Below are 23,406 nucleotides of genomic sequence, written 5' to 3' on the forward strand. Positions count from 1 at the left end.
TTTATGGGGATTTCCTTTTCCTGGGATGGAAGAAGCAGTACAGGGTTGTGGCCATAGACCCCAAGGATGGCTCCTGGGTGTGGACACGACACAGACAAGGCCCTGCTTTGTGCAAGGCAGGACACAGGAAGGTCCAAGACTCCATGCAATATCCACTGTCTGCCGCGGGGGCAGGCTCCTGCTCACTTCATCCGAGTAGCTGCATGAGAACAATGCAGAAAGGGACAGACCGTTGAGCCAGTGAAAAGCTGGGGTTTTCCTATCTCCAGAAGAAATAAAGTTTGGGGTTTTTGGTGGTTTTTTTTTAAGGAAGTAGGGACTTTTGGGGCACCTAGGTGGCTCAGTTAAGCGTCCAATTCTTGGTTTCGGCTCAGGTCGTATCCCGAGGTTCGTGGGTTCCAGCCCCGTGTTGGGCTCTGTGCTGACAGCCAAAACCTGCTTCGGATTCTGTGTCTCCCTCTCTCTGCCCCTCCCCTGGTCACACTCTCTCTCTCAAAAATTAACATTAAAGAAAAAAAAAAATTTTTAAAGAAGTAGGGACTTTATGGAATCATCCAAGAGCAGTATATTTACAATTTTTGTGGCCTCGATTGTGTTAATGAAGCTGTTATTCAAATAGAAAATGAAAACCATTGCACCGTGGAGCACACTTGGCTGAGTGGGGACAACGATAGCAGCGTCTATGCAAACAGTCGGAGTAGAATCAAGACCAGAACACAGCTGCTCGGCCAGACAGACGGAGCTGAGTCAGCCTCTCCCTTCAGCATGCACATCACCCTGGACCAGGACCCATTGTTGGGCAGGGGAGCAATGCCTGCCACGTTGCACATGATGTTGTAGACATCCACGGACCTGATTGGAGCGGCTCTGAAGTTGGATTTGAAATCTGAAAGGGAAAAGCAAGCAAACAAGTTGTCACAGCCACTCCCTGGGCAGAAAGGGGCTGAGTCACAATACGGAGGAATGACACTCAGGCTCCAGGCAGCTTTGGGACCAGAAATCAGCTCTGCCAATGGGGCGTGGCCAAGTCACTGTGACCTTGGAAGGAGATGTGGAAGGGGTAGAGCTTACAAGAGGATGTCGCTTCCTATGGCTCATGGAGATGAGTTTCTTTAAAAGACAAGTCAGCAGACTGTCCTTGTGCATAACTGTGGTGCCTTTCTGACAAGAGCCATCCTGGGGGGGGGGGGGCAGCGGGGCATCTCCATTTTTGCTGCTCATTTCTGCAGAGCACTGGAGAGCAGGTGTGGTCGCAGAAGGTTGACCGTCTTGCTGAGCTCCCCAAACCCAATTACACGGTATGCTTATCTTCCAGAACATCTATCTAGCAGGGACTGGTTGGACAGGGGGCCCCATAGCCAGTCAAGAATTTTTGTTTCTCATTTTCCTGCCCCACTGAGGTCCCAGGGCTTAATGGAATGTGAAACTGTACGGTTTCCTCTGTGCTAGCTAACTCAGAAGCAACAGTTTCTTAAGCAACGGTTTCTTAAAAAGCTCGGAAGATCAATTCAACATTCCGTGGGAGCCTTTCCCCGGCAGATAAAATACCCTAGCTGAGTGGAAAGCAAGCAAACTGGTATTGGGGTTCAGGACCCACGCGAAGCCTCCGAGAGCACTAATGGAGAAGAGTATTGTGCTTCCACCCAGAGGCGGCACCAAACTCCAGCAGGGACACGGGAATGTGAAGGGTAGGGCTGGCCCTTCGCAGCATGGTAAGTACAGAGGGATTTCAGTGGAGAGTGCACCTTCTCCTCCACAGGAGGCAAACAGGATGCTGAATGTTCAAAGAGTGAGCATATGAGTTCAGTAATGTACAGAGCAGTTTCCCTTTCGGGCCCCAAACCAGAGCTACACTGAGGTTGAATTCAAGAAGGAGATTTCATCCATCAGTAAAGGCCTCTCTGCATGAGCTTTTAAACCACGCAAGACTTGGAAAAGAAATGGGTCGTATGGGGGCTGTGAAGCCAAGTTTCCTACCTTAGAAAATAGTCCTTTATAACTGCTGTGCTAAAATGATCCCACATACTGTATTCAAAAAGCGAACAAACACCAATGGCAACATAGTCCAGAAGTGCCAACAGCAAATCCTGCTCTTATGTTAACCCTGAAATTACAGATACAGAAAGAAGTTCTATTCAGAAAACTCTGCCACAGAGTATGCTAGAGCCAGGGCAACTTCCCCGGTGATGGCTTTTGCTCGCTTGGGAGAATTAATGTTGACTTCGGTATATAAGGTTAATAGGCTCTACAGTCAGCCCACAGCCACTTACTAGCTGGAGAAGCTCTGGAAATGGGTGTGGAAATGGTATGTAAACCATTGTTCCAGGAACGTTGTGTATGCTCAATAAATGGTAGTCGTTACTATTGGTAAACATGTAAACACCCGGCAAGGGCAAGCTATGGATTGAAAATATGCACCCAGTACATTACTTGGAGAGTTCACTTTACTTTTGGGGCAGAAAGGATAAGGGATAAGGTAGCATCACCTCATGGTAAAAACTAGTTAAAATCCAGAGCCTCCCTGGAGGGCAGGATCAGGACTGCCCCAGAATCCCAGCCCTTCTTAGTATCAAGGCAATTACAGGTAGGTGTCTGGTCAGACATCCCCAGAGAAGAATCAGCTAAAGTATGAGAAATCAATGGAAAGGTTGTCCCAGTGATGTGGAAACAACTCCCCTCCCTCCTTCCAGCTTGCCAGGGGCCTGGATGTGATGGCCACACTGCCCCACCGCACGGTACCCGTATCCTTTCCACGTGTGTGGGTGGCAGACATCAGTAGACCCAACTTCTCTTTCCCTAGCCTTCCCTTTCCAAGCATCCGCATCTTTAACACGTGGCAGAAAAACTGAGCTCAAGCTCTACTGACAAAGAAATATTAGAAAAGATTACATTTTTACATCAAAAGTACAAAATTAAATCCTATGCACATAAGCAGGAAGGAGTATTGGGTTTTCTTTTCCCAAGGTTCATGGCTTCCTATTCGGCAGTGCTGGGACTTTGGACCCGATGAAGAGATGATCTAGGCTAGCATGAGAGCTTCTAGAAAATTCCGAAATAGCAAAACCAGATCCAGCTGGGGAGGACGTGGGGGCCAAGCTCCACTAACTCAAGGTGGCACTTTGAACCTGGATTGGGAATCCAAGGCAGTCCCAAGAATTTAAATTTTGTTGATACTAAAACTGTTTCTCCTGAAGACAGAAGGTTCTGCAGGCCCACGCCACGCCTGGCCACCTTGGGGCTGCTTTCCGGGTGAGGCTTGCTAGCTCACGGGCAGCTCACTGAATCACACTCCTGCTGTCTTATCTTGAAACGTGGAGCTCTCCGGGGCAAGATTAGGTTGTTCAAATTAGAAAACTGGGATTAACCAGAGAGAGGCTATCTTCCAGAATTATTTCCTTTTCTTTTTGCTGGACCAGACTTACTGACTTCTAAAGCTGAATCTGGGCAGCCGCAATGATGCCCAGCTTCCTCCCTAAGCGAGAAGCGCATACAATTAATCAGGAGGGATGTACCTCTATCTCAATGTGCAGCTAGATAGCCATTAAAGGCCTCACTCTTAAATTTTCTTCTGAGTAAACAGTGTGTAAAGCTGTTCAATCTTTCATGAGAATTGGAGCCAGAAACGTGATGGTTTGCGGGCGGCTCTCAAGGCTGCATCTGCCTGGAAACATTTTTGCAATTGGCCCAGTCCATTTTCATCAGGGTCATCTATCTGTCTATAAAAGACTTAGGCTTTTAGTTTTAAAGGAGCATATGATGGAGGCCTTTGTTGATGGACAAACTCTCCCCACTGAATTTAACTTTAAGCTAATGCAGCTTTGAGTACTTTGTTTTAAAATTTTGGTTTGAGGCTAGATTTGCTTCTGCTTTAAAATATGCCTGAGACCCTTGCTCATAAACACTCCTTCAACTGACAACTGCTTTTGCATTCCCGATCTTATTTCTGTCTTCTAGGGAAGAAGGAGGAGATGCTTTTGAATGAAAGCCCTGATGTTTAATGTTCTCCCGTATAAAGGCCATGACCCTGGAATGTCTCCAACCTAATCTAACAGTTGACCTCAACCAAGTCCTTAAGGCTCCATCCCTCATTTGCTATGTTTTCAAGCTTTTTAGAGAATTAATGTTGAATTTAGTATAAGAGGTTACATCTGACGTGAGGCTTGGCCGACCAGAACGCCCACCAGCTACCACTGGTTGATGGCAACCTGCGTGGGCATGTTCTGAACTCTTTTAGGCCAATGTCCTGAGCCTGGTTGGCCCTCTATGAATGTTTGCTGCTCCTGGTTCTGATGCTTCAGGATGTGGGAACTTGGGTCACATGTGGGAAAGGCTCTGGACTGATGTGTTCCCTAAGCTCAGGAGGCCAGGGGCTCCTGTGGCGGATGCAGAAACTGATGTCTCATCGTTCTCTTTTGTGGTAAGTAGAGTGGCCCAAGGCAGATGAAATGAGTTGGGTTGACATCTTCGTCTTGCTACAAGAAGAAGAGCAGCCCTTCTAGGCAACACCTCTAACCTATAATTTGAAAGGGAAGTGTGGACTTTCATGGGCTGAAACATTCTGATCTAGATCTAGAAAACAGCATTTGGAATACGATACCAGGGTAGGCTTATTATATTTAATAAGGAAAGTGGACAGTAGTAAGAAAGACTAGCTTATAAGCCAGTCAACTGATGGCTGATGGCTGTAGAATGCTTCTCTCCCTCCGCTTTTTGTTTTGTTTTTAAGAAAGAAGGGGATGTTTGGGTCACAGTATGATCTCCAGAGTGTGTGATAAACTTTCCCCAAATGTGAATTTACAGTCCTCTGTCAGTTAAAGCAAATGACCAAATAGACCCTCTCCATCTCCCCTCTCTTCCATCCCTAGGAATTTATCTGGTCAAGGAAGAGACATCAAGGAAGAGAAAGTCATTCTGGCTCATTCTCAAAGTCAGTCTCAAGGTCATTTCCTAGCCTGGCCTTGAGCACATCCTAGCTTCTGGTTGGGCCCTAAACCGAATGACCCCCACAGGGGTGGGTGCTCTAGACAGGGAGGAACCCTGGAAGGCTCAGACCCTGTGAAGTGGTCACATCAACTCTGAGACTCACAGCTGTCAGCAACCTGGTGTCTGATAAGCTTTCCTGGACATCAGATAACTGTGAAATAACGTTTTGATGAATTAAGTAAAAAACGAATCACAAACATGTGGAATACATTTTCTTCACTGCACTCAAGATTTAAAATTTACAAGGAAAAGTATTTGGCCACATTTGCCAAACCTAAGAAGCATTTGAAAGCAAGCCAGCAAAAGATGTTTCATGGAGACCAGCTGGGTTTGCTCAGCTTTGCTCATAAAGAGGGTCCATAAAGAAATCGCTTCAGCCTTTACTGTTCTATCAGCCCCTACTGGAGACACTTCCTTGGGAACGGAGGACTAAAAGAATTTGGTCAGCTCTTGCCTACCGGGTCCAAAGGCCAGGAAGATGCCCCTCATGTCCATGAGTTCATTGTCATAGCCATGCCACCCACGCTGCCAGCCTTCTCTCCTGCCAGTGCTGTTCATCCAAAATGGAAGTGACTCTCGATTCTGAAACCAAGCAAAGCAGTTACATTACCCTTTGTCCCAACCATCATGATGAGTGAGCATCTGGCCCAGACTACCACCCAGTGTGGGGATTTCCTTCTCAACATTCTCCACTGGGGTCATCCAGCCTCAGCTGGATCACTTCCTTCTTCAGGTAGCTCAGACCATTGGAGGCACGCCGGTAAATTGCCAGAGAACTCTAGTTATAAAAGTATTTCCTTACACGGAGCTGAACTGTACCTTGTGATCAGTTTTAGAGCCACTAAATATATCATGTTAGAGACGGAAGGGATGTTAAAGTGTATCTGTGGCATAGTAAAAGGTATATTTGGCTTTGGTCCCATGTTCCTGACCCAGAGCTCCCAAAACCCTGGGCGTGTCCCGAGTGACAGGAATTCATAATGAGCCCCTTTCTCCCATAGCCGAGTCCATGGTAATGGGATGGCTCACTGCGGTGGGGGGCTGGGCAGCTTCAGGAGGTCACTGCAGGAACCAACCACGTGATGGGGGGGTTAAAAATTTCAGCCCGTCCCCTGTGCGCTAAGGCTGCATTCAGGCTTGTGGCCAACGATGGTCACGCGTGCCTGTGCCGAGAAACCTGTGTAAAAACCCCGGAGGGCTGTGGCCTAGGGGGCTTCTGGGTAATTGAACAAATTGATGTGCTGGGAGGGCAGTGACCCCAAAGAGAGCATGGAGGCCTTATGCCTCACCCCCCCAAACTCGGCCCCATGCCTCTCTTCCGATTGGCTGTTCCTGAGTTGTATCCTCTGTACTGAAACTAATCATAAACAGAGCACATTTCTGAGCTCTGTGATTCATTCCACTCAATTATCAAACCTGAAAAGGGCTGTGAGAACGTGCCAATCGCACATAAGTATGGGTGGCCCGGGGACCCAGGACCCCGGGGCGCGTGTGGGGTGCGAAGAGGGGGCGGCCCGGTGGGACTGAGCCCCCTGGTGCAGGGGGCCGCTCCAACTCCAGAAGGTCAGTGTCAGGACTGGGCTGAATTGCAGGACACCCGACTGCTGTCAGAAAATTGCTGGAAAATACAGAGTCTAATCTAATCACCTCATTTCTCTAGCAAACCTGACAAAACCCAGAGGCCTTTCCACCCCACACACCACCCCATCTTTCTGTTTTTCTAGCTCCACCCTTGGGAGCAACTTGGGATAAATTCATCCCCTCCCCTCAAACACTTGATGATGACACTTCTGTTCCTCTTAGCCAGGGCTCTTACGTTTCCTCCAACAGTCTTCATCTGGGATGGGCTCCAGAGCCGTCACTTCTCTGTCACCCTTCTTCCCTTCAGAACTCAAGTTTTCTTGGACCACAGACGCTTACTTCTGAGACAACGGCTTAAAGAAGGTTCCGTGGGGCCTGAGGAGGCTGCGGCCAGCGGGACAGAACCCTAGCCCTCCACTGCAGACTAAACATTCTTTCCTGATATTCCAGTCACCTTCCGTGGAACAGGGTTCGATACCACAGACATTGCAAATGCAGTAAGTAGACCGACTGGTCATGAAGGACGCTTGGACCTTTTGCAGTACCAGCAATTTATAGGTTGGTGCGTCAGACTTGTGATAGTACCATCTTGGGGGCGCCTGTGTGGCTCAGTTGGTTGAGCATCTGACTTCAGTTCAGGTCGTGATCTTGAGGTTTGTGGGCTTGAGCCCCGCATCGGGCTCTGTGCTGACAGCTCGGAGCCTGGAGCCTGCTCCGGATTCTGTGTCTCCCTCTCTCTCTGCCCCTCCCCTGCTCCGCACTCTCTCCCAGAAATAAACATTAAAAAAAAAATTAAAGACCTGTAACAGTACCATCTATTTACTTAATCAGGAGGTTACACTGACATTCACTTTGTCGTCGCCACATCCCGGTGTTGGATGATGTCATTTTCCCCACCGTAGAGTTGAAGGAACTAAGGCACAGAGAGGGTAAGGGTCACTCTTAAAGTCACACAGCTGTTGAGAGGCAGGGCTGGGATCAAACCCAGGTCATCTGTCTCCTGGTCCTTGTGCCTCTCCCACCACCCCACAGCCAGAGACCGCGGCGGTGCTCCTGCCGGCACTGACAAGGAGGTGGCCCCTGTCCCTTGCCTCTTCACCGAGTAGTGGCCAAAGTATAGAAAAGAGGTTTTAAAAGGGGATTCCAGTTTGCCAACATTCTGCCTCCATGACCCTGGGCGAGCTACTTTTCTCAGCTTCAGGCTCCCTACTGGATGTGATAATACCTGCCTCACAGAGTTCTGGGAGGAGGTCATGACTGTGCTACATGCCTGACACATAATAGATGCTCAGTAAGTAGCCGCAAGATGGTCGCCAGATGTCGCTGGCTGCGGGGCGAGGCGCTCTGGTCCTGTGCGGCCGGACAGTGATGGCTGCGAGCCCCGAAGTCCCCTCTGCCTATTTAGCTGTCACATCGCCCTGCGCACACATCCAGTCTCACCCCATAAATCGCTCCCTGGCATGACCGCTTTCCAAATCACACTAGATCACTGACTCTCCGTTTCCTGAATTTCCATCATCCCTCCGCCTCCTTCTCCAGCTGTAGCTTGTATCTTTCCATGGGAATGTTTTTATTAACTTACTGCACTTGTAACCTGTTGTGCTGTGTTTGCTCTTGGGTCTGCAGCGATGACCGTAGTACATCCAGCGTAGCTCCGTCAGCTGATGTGAGGCGTCGCTTCCCCGTCAGGCTACCAGGCAGTGATTCCTGCTGCCCCAGGTAGCACATTTGGTTACTAAGGACGTCACAGTTGATGACCCCCACAGGACATGTGTGCCCCATGACCAAGGGACCGATGAAAGGGAGATGCAGACCCATTACCCGATTTCAGAATATTCCAGTCCAAATTGCACAAGTACAAACATACAGCCGCGAAAGCCTTGGCCCGAAGGTCACCGGGGCTCTGTCTGATCACAGGTTGAGTGCGTTCTTTTTTATTAAAGTGACAAAGTTGTCCAGTGAAACACCTCTTCTTACTGATTTGAAAAAGTAAGAACAAACTGGCAGCTTATGAGAGAAGCTGACCATGTCCCCCAAGTGACGGGACGGATTACGTTACGTACGTGGCCTTGACTTCAAAATGGCATGTGGATGATCTTCTCCCTTCCCTTCCCTGGTGGCTTTCCCTGTCTCTGTTCCCTGTCTCTGTTCCACTTCCTCATCCCAGAGGCATACATATGAGGTCACGCTGACAAATGCGTGTCACGGGCCTCTGCGCCTCCAGAGCAGAAACCCCCAGGCAGCACGTCCTCAAGGTCCTGCTTGAGGAGAGCTGACCTCATCCTGACTCTACCAGGCCCAGGGACTGCCACAAAGTACCACCTAGTGACGTCCTGGGGAGGTGCCCAGGCCCTCCAGACCTGGCCAAAGCTGAGACGGGGGTAAAGGAGTGGTGTGTGTGTGTGTGCGTGTTCGTGTGGAAGGAGGAGGGGAGCACTGCTAAGTTTGGGTCACTAAGGGCGCTGGGCCCAGGGCAAGGTGGGCAGCCGATTCCCAGGGCCGCGGGGAACACCGGTCCCGCGGCAACGGGTGGCGGGAGGGCCCAAACAAGGCGACCGCCCGGACAGGGTAGTTCCCCCTAATGAACAGGTGAGGGAGGGAATCCGCTCTACGAAGGCCACGGAGGAACAGGGTACTGTTGGCGAGGGGAGCCGCAGGGAAGGGTGGGCACGTCCCTGTCCCCACGCACGTGGGAGAAGGCAGTGACTTAAGAGGCTGTTCGTTCCATCCTGCAATTCGACGGACAGGCGCGGAGCTCCGGCCACCCTGCTAGGCTTTTGGGTGAAACGCCTTCCTTCACCTGAAGGAGCTCCTCTTCTGCGAGGAAAGGAGAGGGGCTACGGCTTCTGTCCCGGGCTTCTGTCCCGATGCCCGCGCCTACAGGGACAGGTGGTGAGGCGGATCCGGCCCCGGGGCGCCTTTGGCCTGAGCGGAGGCAGGAAGAGCCCGCCGTGGGACTCCTGTCCGTGGGGGCGCGGGGTGCGTGTAGCGGAGGAGCCTTGGTGACGGCCGCGGGTGGCTCTGACAGTGTGGGCCCGGGGTGCCCGCGGGAGCACAGCCACACGCCCCCCCCCGCGCCCCGTCCCTCCCCCCCCGGGAGCTCCGGGAGCGGGGAAGGCCATGGCCTCCCGGCTGGGAGAGCTGGACAGCCTCTGACGGGAGGAGCAGGAGAGGGAAGCGGCCGTGGGAGAAGAGTTGGCAGGAGCGAGGAGGAGAGAGGACCCGGAGTTCTCCGCTCTCAGTGCCGACAGCTTGTGCCAGTCACTGCGGTTCGCCCAGCACCAGGGCTGGCAGACTTTCCTTTTACTTATTTACTCTTTAATGTATTTATCTGGAGAGAGAGAGAGTGTGCGAGCAAGGGAGGGGCAGAGAACGAAGGAGAGAGAATCCCAAGTAGGCTCCCCACTGTCCGCACGGAGCCAGACAGGGCATTCGAACCCGTGAACCGTGAGATCATGACCTGAGCCAAAACCAAGAGTCTGATGCTTCACCGACGGAGCCACCCAGACACCCCAAGACTTTCAGTTTTAAAACCCGGACGGTCCTCGGCAAACGGAGATATGCTGGCCGTTCTACAGTGAACACTATCTTGGAAATTTAAATAAAATTTTCACTATGTGTGATTTGTTCAGAACATTCCAGAGCTTTACGGGACCCCTCCTCTATACATGGGTAGGTAGCAGGGAGGGGACCCTCTTTGATGAGCCATTAAGCTAGTTAATCATTTCTAACAGGAAGGAACCAGAAGTAGCCCCACATGGGGAAACACCGGGAGAAATGGTTATTATGTTTGCAGACTTGTATTCTTTTATTTGGGCGCCTGCACTCTGCTCCCGGCTCACCGTGAAAATGCCTGTCATCAGCTTGCTTGAATTCGGGAAGCCAGGGGAGTGTTTATGAGATAAGAGTTATAGTCTCTAGACTACATCTTTGTCTCAATCATCCTTAGAATTAAAAAAGAAAAAAGAAAAAAAGTAATGTGCACTGTTTACTCCCAAATCAGCAAGCCAGTTAATGAAATTTGTTCAACACACGCCCGGAGGCATCTCTGAATTTGCCATTTCATGGCGAGTTCAGTCCTTTATGGTGCTGAGCTGGGAGGTACAGGGAGCACAATCAGAAATGGGGGTAGGGTTGGGAATGAGGGTGAAGGTAGAAGGAGGGATAGAAGGACAAGAAGAAGCAAGGAGCAGCCTGGACAATCTGTATCATTAGCTTCTGTTTGCACATGGCCAAGGCACTTGCTTTGGCAAAATCTCAAGGCATTTACTCGTGTTTTATCATTGCATTTTCGGAATACGTTAGCATGTACACCTCTCACCTCTTCCTTCCGACTTCCCCTCGGTATAGATCAGAAAATGGTTGCGAAACCACACAGAAAAATACTCCTAAGGAGGCAGGAGGACCACCAGCTGCTAGGACAGCATCTGGGCCCCAGCTCTTGCCGTGCACCCCAAAATGACTGTGTGGGGAGGCTGAGGACGCAGATTTCCCCCAAGGCCAGGGGACCATTTGAGGGCCTTGTCGGCTCCTCCTGCTCTGTTTGACTTCCTGTCCAGTCTTCCCCCACTGGAGGCCACAGTGGACCCTCTTACCTTGAAACTTGGGAGCGCTCACTGTCTACACTGCTGGATCCCAAGCCTGGCTCTGCAGAGACCGCCCTGAGCTTCTATGGGGACCTACTTTGGGGTATTTGCATTCAGTAGGTCAGGGTGAGGCAGGGAATATCTCTACTTAATAATCTCTCCCCACGTGGTTGGGACACATAGTCAGGTCTGGAAACCCATTCTCCCGGCACCTGTCTTGTGCTACGTTAAAGTACCCGTTCCTTTCTAAGGACACTTCTTGTTCATACTGGATTACCATGCTGAGGTCCGAGTCTGTGTCTCAGGCCCTCTGAGCCTAGCAGCCTAGGGCCCCCCTCCTGGAGGGAATGCAGGGCCTCAGGGCAAAAAGATTCAGTCACACAATCTGCTCACCGAGGATTGCAGGAACCAGTGGGGCCTTACCAGCTGATTTCATCCGGCATCCAGTCTCATTGGTCGGGGCCTGTGGGGTACCGGTGGTTAAGCTTTTTGACTACCACCCCTCCTCTCAACCGCTAAAAGTGTAATTCTTCCAGTGAAGTGGGGTTGGACACCCAAGTTTCTCCCCGATGAGGCATCTCACTGAATCTCCGGGGCTCTGGGGGAACACAACTGAAATCTGGTCAGATGAACATAAATAAAATGTGAACACCGATCCGAAGTGTGTGAATGGCCTAATAAACATAAATCTACTTTATTCTCCTAGGACACAATGGTAAGAGGAACCTCCCATGTGCCAGAAAAGACTAGAAACTTCTGACATCATCTCAGGCTGAAAGAGGCAGCCGATGGTGTCCAAGTCAGGGGTGGCTTCACTTAAAACTCTTGTGGCAGCGACAGCAGGTTGGCTGGCTCGGGTGGTTTCGTTGCTACGGTTAAGTCTGAGCCACGGTTTCCACTATGGACCCGTTTCTTGGGTTTCCCCCGTGGCTCTCCCAAGAGGCTTCCTGTTGGCCTGACTCCTTGGAGGCCTGTGGGAGTGGTGGTCGGGAACACAGCAGTGCAAAGAGGTCTCCCTACCAGTTTCTCTCCCTGCATCTTAGGAGGCTGCCTCTTCCTAAAACAGAATTTAATTGCTCAGGCCCCCCGGGCCCTGCTCTGACCCTGGGAAGCCCTGTGGCCACACCCAGCCTAATCCTTTGAACAGAAAATGTCAGGGAGCGAAACCAGCAGGGGTCAAGAGAAGCAGAACTCCCTGGAGGACAGTGAAGGGGTGGACAGCACAGAGCGGATCGGGCTCCTTTTTTCCTTCCCCCCCCAGGGCCGTGTTTACTGAAGTGTGCCAAGGGTGAGGAGGGTGTGCGTGTGCCCCCAGGCGACCCGAATCCCCACCAGAAAGCAAGCAGCTCCCGGCGCTCGACAGCCGACTTCCTGAAGCTCAATTAGTCGGGCCTGGACAACACCACTCTTAGCTGCCACTAAAACTCAGAAGCTACGTTTTCCAGATTGTCTTGATTTCCCAACATATTTTGGGGCCGTGCCTAACTGCCATTCGACCGAAGACCTTAGAATTGAGCCTGGCATTTCACATCCTTCGCCAGTTTTCAAAATAAATCTTTCCTCTGGAGACAAATCTTGGCCTCCCTTAGACACCCGGGCCCGGATTACCTGTATTTCTCTCCACTCGGACAGGAGTGAGCCCAGAAGATCGGCAACGAAGTGCCATGTTTTACGGTGCCTCACCAGGCTGGGGCCGCCCCCCCTTTCTGAGCACCCTGGCATGAGGTAGACGCTGTCCGGGACAGGCCACAGGACTTAGCCCTGAAGGGGAGGGGTTGGCGAGAGCTGCTGCTGCATCCCACACTTGGGCTCCAGCTGTGGGCTAGCTGAAGCTAGCAGAACAGCCATCACTGGTTTAAACCCCCTTTCCCTGTTGAAGTCTCTCCAGGGGCAGCTACTAAAGAGCGAAAAGGAAAGGCTTTCCTGATTCAGCCTTCTTCTCTGCTTACTTGGTTACCTATGAAGTGAACAGCCTGTTGATAAGCAGCCCGGAATCAATGGTCTTCGTATTTAGTAATTCATCTGTCAATTCATATTCCACAAACACGTACTGAGCCTCTGTCATGTACCGGGTTCCACGGAGGAAAAGGGAGGTGACGACGCCACAGGCCTGCCTGCGAGGAGCTTATACTCCAGGAAGGAAGAGTCCGAAAGCAAACACACGAATGTAGCAGGCAGGGGAGAGAGTCCGGCTTTTACGAGAATTCCACGCTGGAGGAAGTTAGGGGGGAGCCGGGTGTTTCACGGGACAGCCGGTGTCTGAGCTTACGGACAGGTGGGAGTCAAGGAGGAGAGGGCACCCCAGGGGCTCTGACTGATGCTACCGGGGCCTGCTGAGTACAGGCTGATCTTTTAGGTACAGGTATCCCCTGCTTTTTGTAAGTTCGAGTTACACAACTTTGCTTTTACGAAAAGAGCTGCATTAGTAACCTGCTTTTGCTGACTGAAAGATATTCAAGGAAGATTTCTGTTTTGGGAAGAAAAAAAAAAGATGGAAAGCGAACACAGTGTTCAGCATCGGTTTTGCAGTAAGCCTTCACAGAGGCAGCGCGTACCTGAACAGCTCCTTCCCTGGAAACCACCAGAGCTTTGAACCCCTCCTGTGAGCATCTGGGCTTTGTGTCGATTTTTCCAAATAATTTATTTGGAAATAAATAAATAATTTATTTATTTCCAAATAATTTATTTTTCCAAATAAATTAATGGTAATTGCTTCTTTGCTTTGTGCCATTTCTGCTTACGGAAGCTTTCATTGGAACACTACGCTTCCGGATAGCGGGGCAAAGCTGCATGTGGACGGAGGAACGGACGTGGAGGGGGGAAAGATGCACTTGAGCTCGGCGGAAACTACCCTCAGTACCTCCCCACTTTGCCTTTTCCCGTGTTGTTCCTGACGTTCCCATATGCCAAGGACATGCAGCATCACTGGACCTGCCTCCTGAAGGCAGTGGGACGACCCTGTCTGACCAAATCCGTTGCGTGCCGGCGCCCCCTGGAGGACAGATGGGGGTGGAGCATGGGTAAGTGAAACCTGGGGACTGGGCAGTGGGGGGGCTCCTGAAGGGTTATGGCCTTTGACCCCTGGCAAGCACAAGCCAAGAGGTTTCCAGGGGACAGTGACCAGGTCTTAGGGAGCAGAGGGGGTGGGGACATCAGTTAGGAAGCTCTTGAAGAAAGGAGCCTGGCAGGTGTGACAGGCCAGGGCTGGACCTCGGCAGGCGGCCTGGATTTTTCTCCTCTTCGTGTTTAGTCGGTCCTCTGCCACCCTTGCAGGAGGAGAGCCGGGGAAAGGACTGGCTGTAGTCGGAAATCCAGTCCAGATATTGAAGAATGCAGGAGCAAAAGCAAGCTTCGGGGAGCCACTGGCCAGGGAGCTTGCTTTTCTGCTGCAGCAACAGCAGTCACACTGGGTAATTGTGCAATTCCAGGTGACAAATTAAATCTGTTCCCCTGTCTTTATCTTTTTCAGTGACAGGTCTCTAAGTGACCGTTAAAAAAATGAGCTCAGTTAAGTCTTCCCGTTAGAGCAGCTGCCTTAGAGTCTGCAAGGCTTACATCGGTAGCAAAAAGTTGGTGTTTACATGGGAGGGGCAGTGTCGCCAGGGAAGCCAAATCTTGCATGTTGCGGCATGGCGGCCAAAGACAGGCAGGATGGGGAGATGCGGCTCTATTTTACTGGCCCCCAACCAGCACCAATCGTCCTGACTCAGCTGTTTTTCTAATCGTGTCTAAACCAGAAAAAAGACTCCTCTGCTATCCACACCCAGAGCCAGGGAGACGGCTTTCTGGGCTGAGAAGCTGGTCCTGCTGCAGACGCCAAGTGGGGTTTAGCTCAGAAACGTCATCATCTGTGCTCCGCGCTGCCGTGCAGGTGACGGAGCAAAACACAACGTTCTTTTACCACGTGGGGAGAGCGACAGCCCAGCTCTGAGCAGGAGCAAAGATACAGAATGGAGTTTTTCGATTCTCTGCAGTCAAGGAAGTATAACAAACAACAGAAAGGTGAGTCTAAGACAACAAGGAAACGGATGGACATGCGTCTTTAAGGTTTTTCAGAAAACAAAGAGATAAAACCCTATGTTCTATCAAGGGAGAATCAGAAATTCTAATTTTCACCTGTGAGTCTTGGGACAAACATCCACAAATTCAAGGAGGGGAGTAAAATGAAGGCATTCATTCAATCTAGGAAACTGAGGTACAAAAAGGAGTCACTGAAAGACATCTAATTTCTTTCAGGACTCAGGGACGACCATGATTTGCCAGGGAAACATTTCATGTTTTTACGTTACTCACAGACACTGTAAGTCACACTAAGGTAACTGAGTGTGCCACCATCTCTGAGCTGGCTGCTAGGAAGCTAGAGTGACGTTAGTGTCCCACGTTATGTTGTGGTGCGTTACTTTCAGGACTAACAATATCCTCTACGCAGACTCATCGGGAGGGACAGACGCAGTAGCCAGGAGGTACTTCATTCAAGATAACTGTTATTATTGGGGCGCCTGGGTGGCGCAGTCGGTTAAGCGTCCGACTTCAGCTCAGGTCACGATCTCGCGGTCTGTGAGTTTGAGCCCCGCGTCGGGCTCTGGGCGGATGGCTCAGAGCCTGGAGCCTGCTTCCGATTCTGTGTCTCCCTCTCTCTCTGCCCCTCCCCCGTTCATGCTCTGTCTCTCTCTCTGTCCCAAAAATAAATAAACGTTGAAAACAAATTTAAAAAAAATAAAAAATAAAAAGATAACTGTTATTATTGTTGTTGACCAAAATTTTAAGAAGAAATCTTTCTTCATGGGTTTATTACCTGCAAAAGGTGCAATGACTGTATTCATGTCCTTGAAACTGTGGGGGAGGACTCGTTGTAAAGTTTCTAGTGAACCAGGCGTGGTCAATGTCGATTCCTGACCGCAGTACTGATTAAAGCTGGGTGAGTTAACAGTGATGGTCCCTGTATTTGGTGGGTCAACACTAATCTTTCCAGGATCTTTTTTTTTCACATCCTGTTTATCTTACTTCTGATTTCATTCTTAAAAAAACAAAACAAAACAAAAAAACTCTCTGCTTCAAAATATTTAAAAAATCATCTCAAATTTCCTTTTGGAAATAATTCTGTATTTTTCAAAAAGGTTTTCAAGCGACTGTCCATCGTTAGACATTCTTCCTTTCTGTTCTTGTGGCTTCTTCCCCCACTTCTCTTTTTTTTTTTCTCAACGTTTATTTATTTTTGGGACAGAGAGAGACAGAGCATGAACGGGGGAGGGGCAGAGAGAGAGGGAGACACAGAATCGGAAGCAGGCTCCAGGCTCCGAGCCATCCGTCCAGAGCCCGACGCGGGGCTCGAACTCATGGACTGCGAGATCGTGGCCTGGCTGAAGTCGGACGCTTAACCGACTGCGCCACTTCTTAAAAGCATACAGTGAAACACTGGGTGGCCCGTTAACTGATTTAGTTCTGATTTACACAAACATATGTATGCGTATGTGTGTAATCATGTGATATGTACAAAATATAACATAATGTAACATAGTATGCAATATGGTGCATAATTACCATGTGGCTCACCCTCAGAAGACACGTGATTTGACCGGCTTCCTGCAGAAGAGCAGATACCTGGACCCTCAGTGCAGAGGGGAGGGGTGTTGGGAGGTCGGGGAGGCGGTGATGAGGCCCCATCAGATTTGTCACCGGGCTTTGTGAGCGGGCCACCGCCAGCTAGTCACCAAGTTTGTCCTCATTCTCCTCTCATCTCCTCTTCCTTGTGATCTAAGTTTCAGGGACTTGTGCGCCTCATTCCAGAGCCTCTGTATCACTTCTGTCTTGCGACTGTGGTGCCCTGGTCCACGCTGCAGCATATGTTAGATCTCAGGACCAAAGCGGACTCAAGGCAGGAATTTTCTAGCCACGCTGCTGAGTTGATGGATGAGACCCAGGGGGAGGCTTGCTAGTGGGGTCTGGGCAGAAGCGGATGTACAGTGCAGTTAAAGAAGCTGAAGCATCAAGGCTTCTCACTCTCGTGGGTTTCTTCCAAGTCCCTACACCTAATTTTATATTTATAATTATGTATTCTTTTCTTAAAGAGAGACACCCCCCCCCCAAATTTTATAGCTGTGAGAGTCCCATGAAACCAGTATCTGCCTCTGATTCTGGGATGTATTTTTTGCTCCCTAATAAAAGTAGGAGACATACAAGAAGCTACACCCCTTCTTTCCTGCTTTGGGAGAACCTGCAGGGATGTGATGCTCGGGGCTGTGGCAGCCGTCTTGTGACCCTGAAGGGAAAGCCAAAAGAACCACAGAAGAGCTGACTCGGGGCCTTGATATGATGGACATGATTGAGCTGCTGGATGAGCCAACCCTAGAACCGCCTACCTCCAGACTTCCCGTTATGTGAGGTAGGAAGTCTTTACTAGTTAAGGCACAGTTATTCAAGCGGTCTGTGGCTTATAACCAAGAGCATCGTGCCGATACCTCCAGGTCCCCCCATCGCTATGCTTTAGTCACTCACTGAAGAAACGTGCATCTCCCTGCTGGATGTGCTACTGCCACGATGCGCACCTTCTAGAAAGCACTTACAGCTAGAGCAGCTTCACTGTTGCCCATCCTACCCTGCTGGAGGGGCTCAGAGCCTCCCCCACTGGAATTGAGACGGTACCTCGGCAGTTGGGCAGCGTCTCCGGCTTCCCCACTCTTCCCTCTAAGACTGTCTTCCCGTAAATTACTCCAGATCACCTCGGTAATCCCTCCCTACCATGAGCCAGCTTCTCAGTGCCCTTGCCTTCAGCTAACTATGAGAAGGTAAACAACAGATGCAAATAATCATGCAAAGACACGTGTGACAGATAACCAGATGGACCGTCATCATCTCTTTGTTTGAAAAACTCAGCAATTCCACCAGAATTTCCTAAATTGGGAGCGTTTCAAACTGTAAGCTCTTGTGAGTGGCTTGCCAAGTTGGCTTTACGGAATAGAGTCGTGCAGGCACCCACCCAGCTGACCCAATTGGCGGCATGTGTGTTCAATGCAAAGCTGCGAGAAAACCATTACAAATGAAAATGCCAGGAGCCTAGAAGAATCGCGCTCCAGGTAAATGTCAAACGGTGTGATAAAGTGAAGAAAGAAGCATTTTGGTTCCCAGAGGAGGGGAGCAGGAGGAGGTAGAGGGACCTTCTTGGAAACTTCTACAATCACATGGTGTGGAAGCCAAAGTGTGATTAGACAGCCCAGCTTGGCCTCAGGACGGTGCAGACTGACATCTCTAACTGGGTCTGTTTTGTTTCCTCGGCGACCAGATGCTTCTCTTTGAGAGCACACAGAAATGACTCAGTCCTCCTGAGTCACCGATTTTCATGCCAGGGAACCCCCATTTTCCCACACCTAGGTCCCTAGACCTTCACCCATTTGCCTGACCGGCGTTTCTGCTGATCACCGCCTGCCCTCTCTCCGGCAGATAACTCTAGTCGTGCGTCCTCATACTTCACTGATGTCAACCAACGGCTCCCACGTGCCAACACCTGCCAGTCTCTTTTGCCCTGCAGTCTGGGCTGCCTGCAAGCCATCCTCAAACTCAATGTCTGTGGTAACCCACGCACACCCTCTTCACGAACTGATTCTAGACACGTCTTGACCTTGGTTTCCCTGAAGGCCAGAGCCTTCCCACACTGGCCCGAGATCAGAAGCTGATCCCAGAGCCTGGAGAGCTTGCAGTCCAGGCCAGCGAGCAGGAACTGCTGAAGTCATTCGTGCACGAGGCAATCAGAGTTTGGACCCCAAAGGCAAGGTCATCTCCTCGGTAAAATCAAGTTGGCCAACTGGGGACCTGGATCTGTGGAGTTTTGTTTGCCGAACATTTCCCTTAAAGGAGAAAGCAAAGCTGAGCCCCTCCTTGGTCTTCACCGCCCTAAAGCGATTGCTTTGGTTCACAGCAATCGTTCTGCTTTAAACCGAATAGGTTACAGTGCAAGCCTGGGTAATTGAGTTAAGGCTAGTTTGTTAAAATATAGCAAGTCTGGAGCCAGGAAGTCTAAATGTGCCTCTGGGTCCAAGTCTACGGTTTGTGTCCACAAAGTCACCCGACCAAGACTTTGGAGTCTCTAAAGTAATGCCATGAAGGACACTTAAGTGAAAACAAAACATTTTAAGTGCAAAAGCTGAGTAATTATTTACCGTCAGCTGTTTGATAGAATTTGTCTAATGAACATAGTGCCATAATTTTATACTTACCTCAGTTATGAACCACCCTTCATCAGCCACTAAGGTCAAAGGAGAGACGAATTTCCCTTTCTTGTAATAGAACCTGCTGGGTATGGCTTCTTTCTCGTAGACGGTCATGTGCTCCACCGCTCTCAGCTTGTTATATACCTGCAAAGATAACAAGAATGGCCAGTTTTGCATTCTCTCTCTTAACTCCATGTGAGTATCTACTGGACCTGGGGGAGAGGGAGAACTTTATAGACCAGAGAAAGAAATTACCAAAACACCTGACAGGTCTGACTGCATAAAAATGAGAAACTTCTGTACGTCTCAGAAAACAAGGTGACTTTATTTGGTAAGGCTGAAGATCACATACCCCCCACCTGCCAAGTTAGCTCTAGAGATCTAGTGACAACGCTTCATAATTGTGCACCTGTAGACAGGAAGAGGGATTTATGCTGCAGACTGGAACAGCCCAAATGCCCAGCGACAGCAGAAGGGAGAAAATGAATGGAGGTGTGGGTCTGCAGTGGAATACTATACAGCAACGAAGATGGATGGATTGTAGCTACATAGAACACCTGGAGATGTCTCGGGGATCTCAGTTTGAGAAAATAAAGCAAGCTGCAGATGAATAGAGACAGGACTGTTATTATTACCTGAACTGTGAATAACTTTAAAACTAAAGAAATCTATGGTAAAACCATAAAGAGAATTAAGGAAATGACACCTTATAATTTAAGAGAGTAGTTTCCTCTGAGGGGGCAAAAAAAGGGTGATGGGGCTTGGGAAGACATACAGGAGATACCATGAGCAGTGCTCATGTGAACATAAGGTGCCCCTTTATACTTTGCTATTTTATAATAATTTTATACTAATTTGCCTACTCAATAATTAATACACAAATTACAAAACTTGTGTATGTCTAAAACTCTATAGTAAAATTAAAAGGCAAGTGAGGAATTGGTCTGCTTGATGTTAAATACCACTAAGATCAAAGAAAGAGGATTTGTTCTTTGACTTGACCTAGAGCATGTCTTACCTCCACCTGAATCTTGAAAGTACTAGTGATTGTCTGCCACTCACTACGCTACTAATGTCATGATGAGGGTGTAAACTCTGTACATATTTCCAATATTTAGCAGCAGCTGAAACGTTTATGGCTAACATCCAAATCAACGGGTTGAGCTGGACTTGTTGGCCCTTTGCCAAGTCGGGCATATATTCCTGGGCAGAACTGAATATAGAATTGAGTTTATCAACGCAAATCTGGAGTATAATTAGCCTTCAGGCTGTTTAGCAGAGGGTTTCTGATGACCCCACTTGACTTCCTACTGGAGAAAAGGCCACGGTTCTTAAGGAAAGTGGATGCGTTTGCACACAGATTTGGGATAAGCGAAAAATCTGATGACATACAGCAGAACTCGCAAACTGTTGTGTCCATCACGTGACAAGCCGTCACCCAAACACAGCCCCCACTCGCAAATGATCCACCAACTGCTTCAGGCGGCTCGCACTGCCTGGCTCGAACGCCGCGCTGGAAGAAGCTGTTCCCGGCCCGCAAGCTGCCGGCGCGCAAGCGTTCTGGGGGCGGCACGTCCCTGGGCGCCAGATGGGAGCTACGGATGCTCCTCCTTGCCAAGAAAGCAGAACTTCCTCGCAAGAAGCCGTTTACTGTGGGACCTGCCAGTGTGTGGAGCACGTGTCACAGCTTCAGACCGAGGGAGCTCATGCGGACACGGCAAACCGGATGGGCACCTCCGCCTCCGGCGCACGGAACTTGACAAAACGGGGCGTCCACCTAGGAAACGGGACAAGGCTGGAGAGGGGTGGCATTGTTGGGGACGGTGTTGGCAACCCCCAGACAGATAGTGGGCGTGTATGTGGCAGGGGACCAAGGGGCCCAGCGGAGAGACCCCAGCCCGCTGTGCGCAGTGCTCCATCGATACTGATGACCGTCCATCGCCGAGTACGTCCCTGCCGTGGGCAGAGGCACTGCGGCCCGCCCAATGCCTGTTCCTGGCACCTCTACCGGCAGCGGTCCCAGCCTCCCCGGAGGATGAGCTCCGCTGCCGGGTCCAGAGCAGGAAGTTCTCCCTGGGAGCGGGCAGAAGCCCCAACGCGTACACTTAAGGGGACTAGGGCGACGTGGGGCAAAGCAGTCGGCCAACGGTTCCGCTTGCTCCTCACTTTCTCATCGTGATTTAGCAAGAACTGCCAGATAATGACTGCGGAGCAGGGTAAGGAGAAGTCCAGTCCTCTCTGGGTGCTGAGCTCCTGGAGGGCGGTGCCTGTGGGGAGCACGCTGTGGGGCCTCAACACGCCCCCCTGAGAACGACCCCTCGCGATGGTGATCGCCGTAACAAGTGACATGTACGTCGTCCCTGGGGTGGGTGCAGCCTGCTTCCGTGTGTTTTGCAGCAGCCCGGGAGGCGGCTGTGACGACACCACCATGGGCCCGGACACAGAGACTGCGGTGGGGCCAGGTCAGGGGGGCCGCGGGACAGCAGTCTGCACCAGGGCTGGGATCTGCACCCAAGCAGTGTGGCTCCTTGGATAAGGAGCTGACCCGTGGCACACAGGACCTCGGCCTCTGCTCGTTCATCACATCCTTATCTCCACGTCCCTGGTGAAAACAGATCAGACTGGCAGCTTTGTTCCAGAGAAAGAGCGTTGTCTGCACGCATCCGCTGTCCCCCAAGGTGGCCTGGGAAGTGCTGCGTCTTGGCCAGTCATAAAACAGCCCTGGCAGAGGGCGGAGGGCTTAACGCGCTAAGCACTGCACACCCCTCGCCTCCTTGAATTTCCACCGACGTGGCGTGCGGCACGTGCCATCGTGCCCGCTTCAGAGAAGGCAGACGCAGGAGGGCGAGCCACTGGGCAGAGGTCAAGTGAGTGGCACGGCCACCGGAGGCCCAGCTCCTGGCTCGGCTCTACCTCAGCACGAGGGCCACGGGGCGAAGGTGGGGCCCAGAGCAACGGTGAAGAAGGGCGTGGAGCTCTCCCTTCCCCTCGTGGGACCCGCCCGTCCTTCCGCCCACGGCCCCCGCCCTTCCGCCCACGCCGGCGCTTCCTTGCCTCGGAGTGCTTCCCGGGGGCTGGCCAGAGGCTCACGACGGGCCCTCGGTCCTTCACTCGCTGCAGGTCACTCAGGCTCACGTACTTGTCCAGCTCGATCACTCTGTCCATCCAGAAAATGTCAGTCATCCCATGGTCCGAGAAGATGATAACGTCCAGGTTGTCCTGCAGCTCCAGCTCCTGTGGGCGGACAAAGGCCGTCAGGACAGTGCCCTCGGCCCACGGAAAGACGCTCTCACTCCGGAAATCGTGTAAAGAAGTGGGCTTTTTAAAGTTTATTTATTTATTGGGGGGGGGGGGGGGGGGGGGGGGGGCGGGAGAGAGAATCCCAAGCACAGAGCCTGACACGGGGTTTCAATCCCACGAGCCCATGAACCTGAGATCCAGACCTGATAGGAGATCCAGAGTCAGATGCTTAACCGGCTGAGCCACCCAGGCGGCCCCTAAAGAAGTGTTTTAAACTGTAAGTTACAGGGGAAAGGAGAGGTCCTCAGTTGTAAACTGAATCGTGTACTTTTCTGCCCTGACGAGGGCAGTTCAGAATCACCACAGAAGCACTTGGAGGAGGGGGACTGTGAGAGCACGCTCCCCACTCCTACTGGGCTTTTGCCTCTCCAGGTACCTTTTCTGTTTTCATTTCCTTTTGGCTCTTTCAACAAGCTTGTGTGGTACTGTGGGGACTGTCACTTACCCATTTTTACAAATGTGGAAAATAAAGCTGAGAAGGTTTTAACAAACAATACCTTGCTTAAAGTCATCCAGCAAGGGGGTGGCAGAATCAGGGACAGAACCCAGGTCTGTTTTCCATGCCCACTTGAACCCGGTTACCAGGCCTGTTAGGTCTGATAAAGGACTGGGCCATCGCGCCGGCTCCAGGTAATAATGCAGATCTGGTCATTCCAGTCCTGCAGGCCTGGCAGCGAAACAAGGGATCTCTTGGTGTCTGAAGAGGGGTCGTGTGAAGAAAAGAGACCCGTCACAGCCTTGTGCCGGCCTCG

At 50.9% G+C, this 23,406-nt stretch overlaps 1 protein-coding gene and 1 long non-coding RNA gene across 2 annotated transcripts in view; one reads left to right on the plus strand and one right to left on the minus strand.

Moving 5' to 3' along the window:
* Positions 1-541: 541 nt before the first annotated feature.
* ENPP6 (ectonucleotide pyrophosphatase/phosphodiesterase 6) overlaps positions 542-23,406 on the minus strand; it is a 108,713-nt gene continuing 85,848 nt past the window's right edge. Inside the window, exons 5-8 of the mRNA XM_040489898.1 lie at positions 22,409-22,588; positions 19,361-19,498; positions 5,442-5,565; positions 542-886 (exon numbers count right to left, since the gene is read on the minus strand). Of these exons, the coding sequence (XP_040345832.1) occupies positions 681-886; positions 5,442-5,565; positions 19,361-19,498; positions 22,409-22,588 (648 nt within the window). The 3' untranslated portion in view covers positions 542-680. The remainder of the gene's footprint in view (positions 887-5,441; positions 5,566-19,360; positions 19,499-22,408; positions 22,589-23,406) is intronic.
* On the plus strand, positions 893-4,069 carry LOC121039664 (uncharacterized). The gene is made up of 2 exons (XR_005794910.1): positions 893-1,712; positions 3,955-4,069. It is a non-coding gene; the product is annotated as an uncharacterized LOC121039664 (long non-coding RNA).

The sequence above is a fragment of the Herpailurus yagouaroundi genome, unplaced genomic scaffold, assembly GCF_014898765.1.
Source record: "Herpailurus yagouaroundi ecotype Mexico unplaced genomic scaffold, PumYag 181, whole genome shotgun sequence".
NCBI classification, from domain to species: Eukaryota; Metazoa; Chordata; class Mammalia; order Carnivora; family Felidae; genus Herpailurus; species Herpailurus yagouaroundi.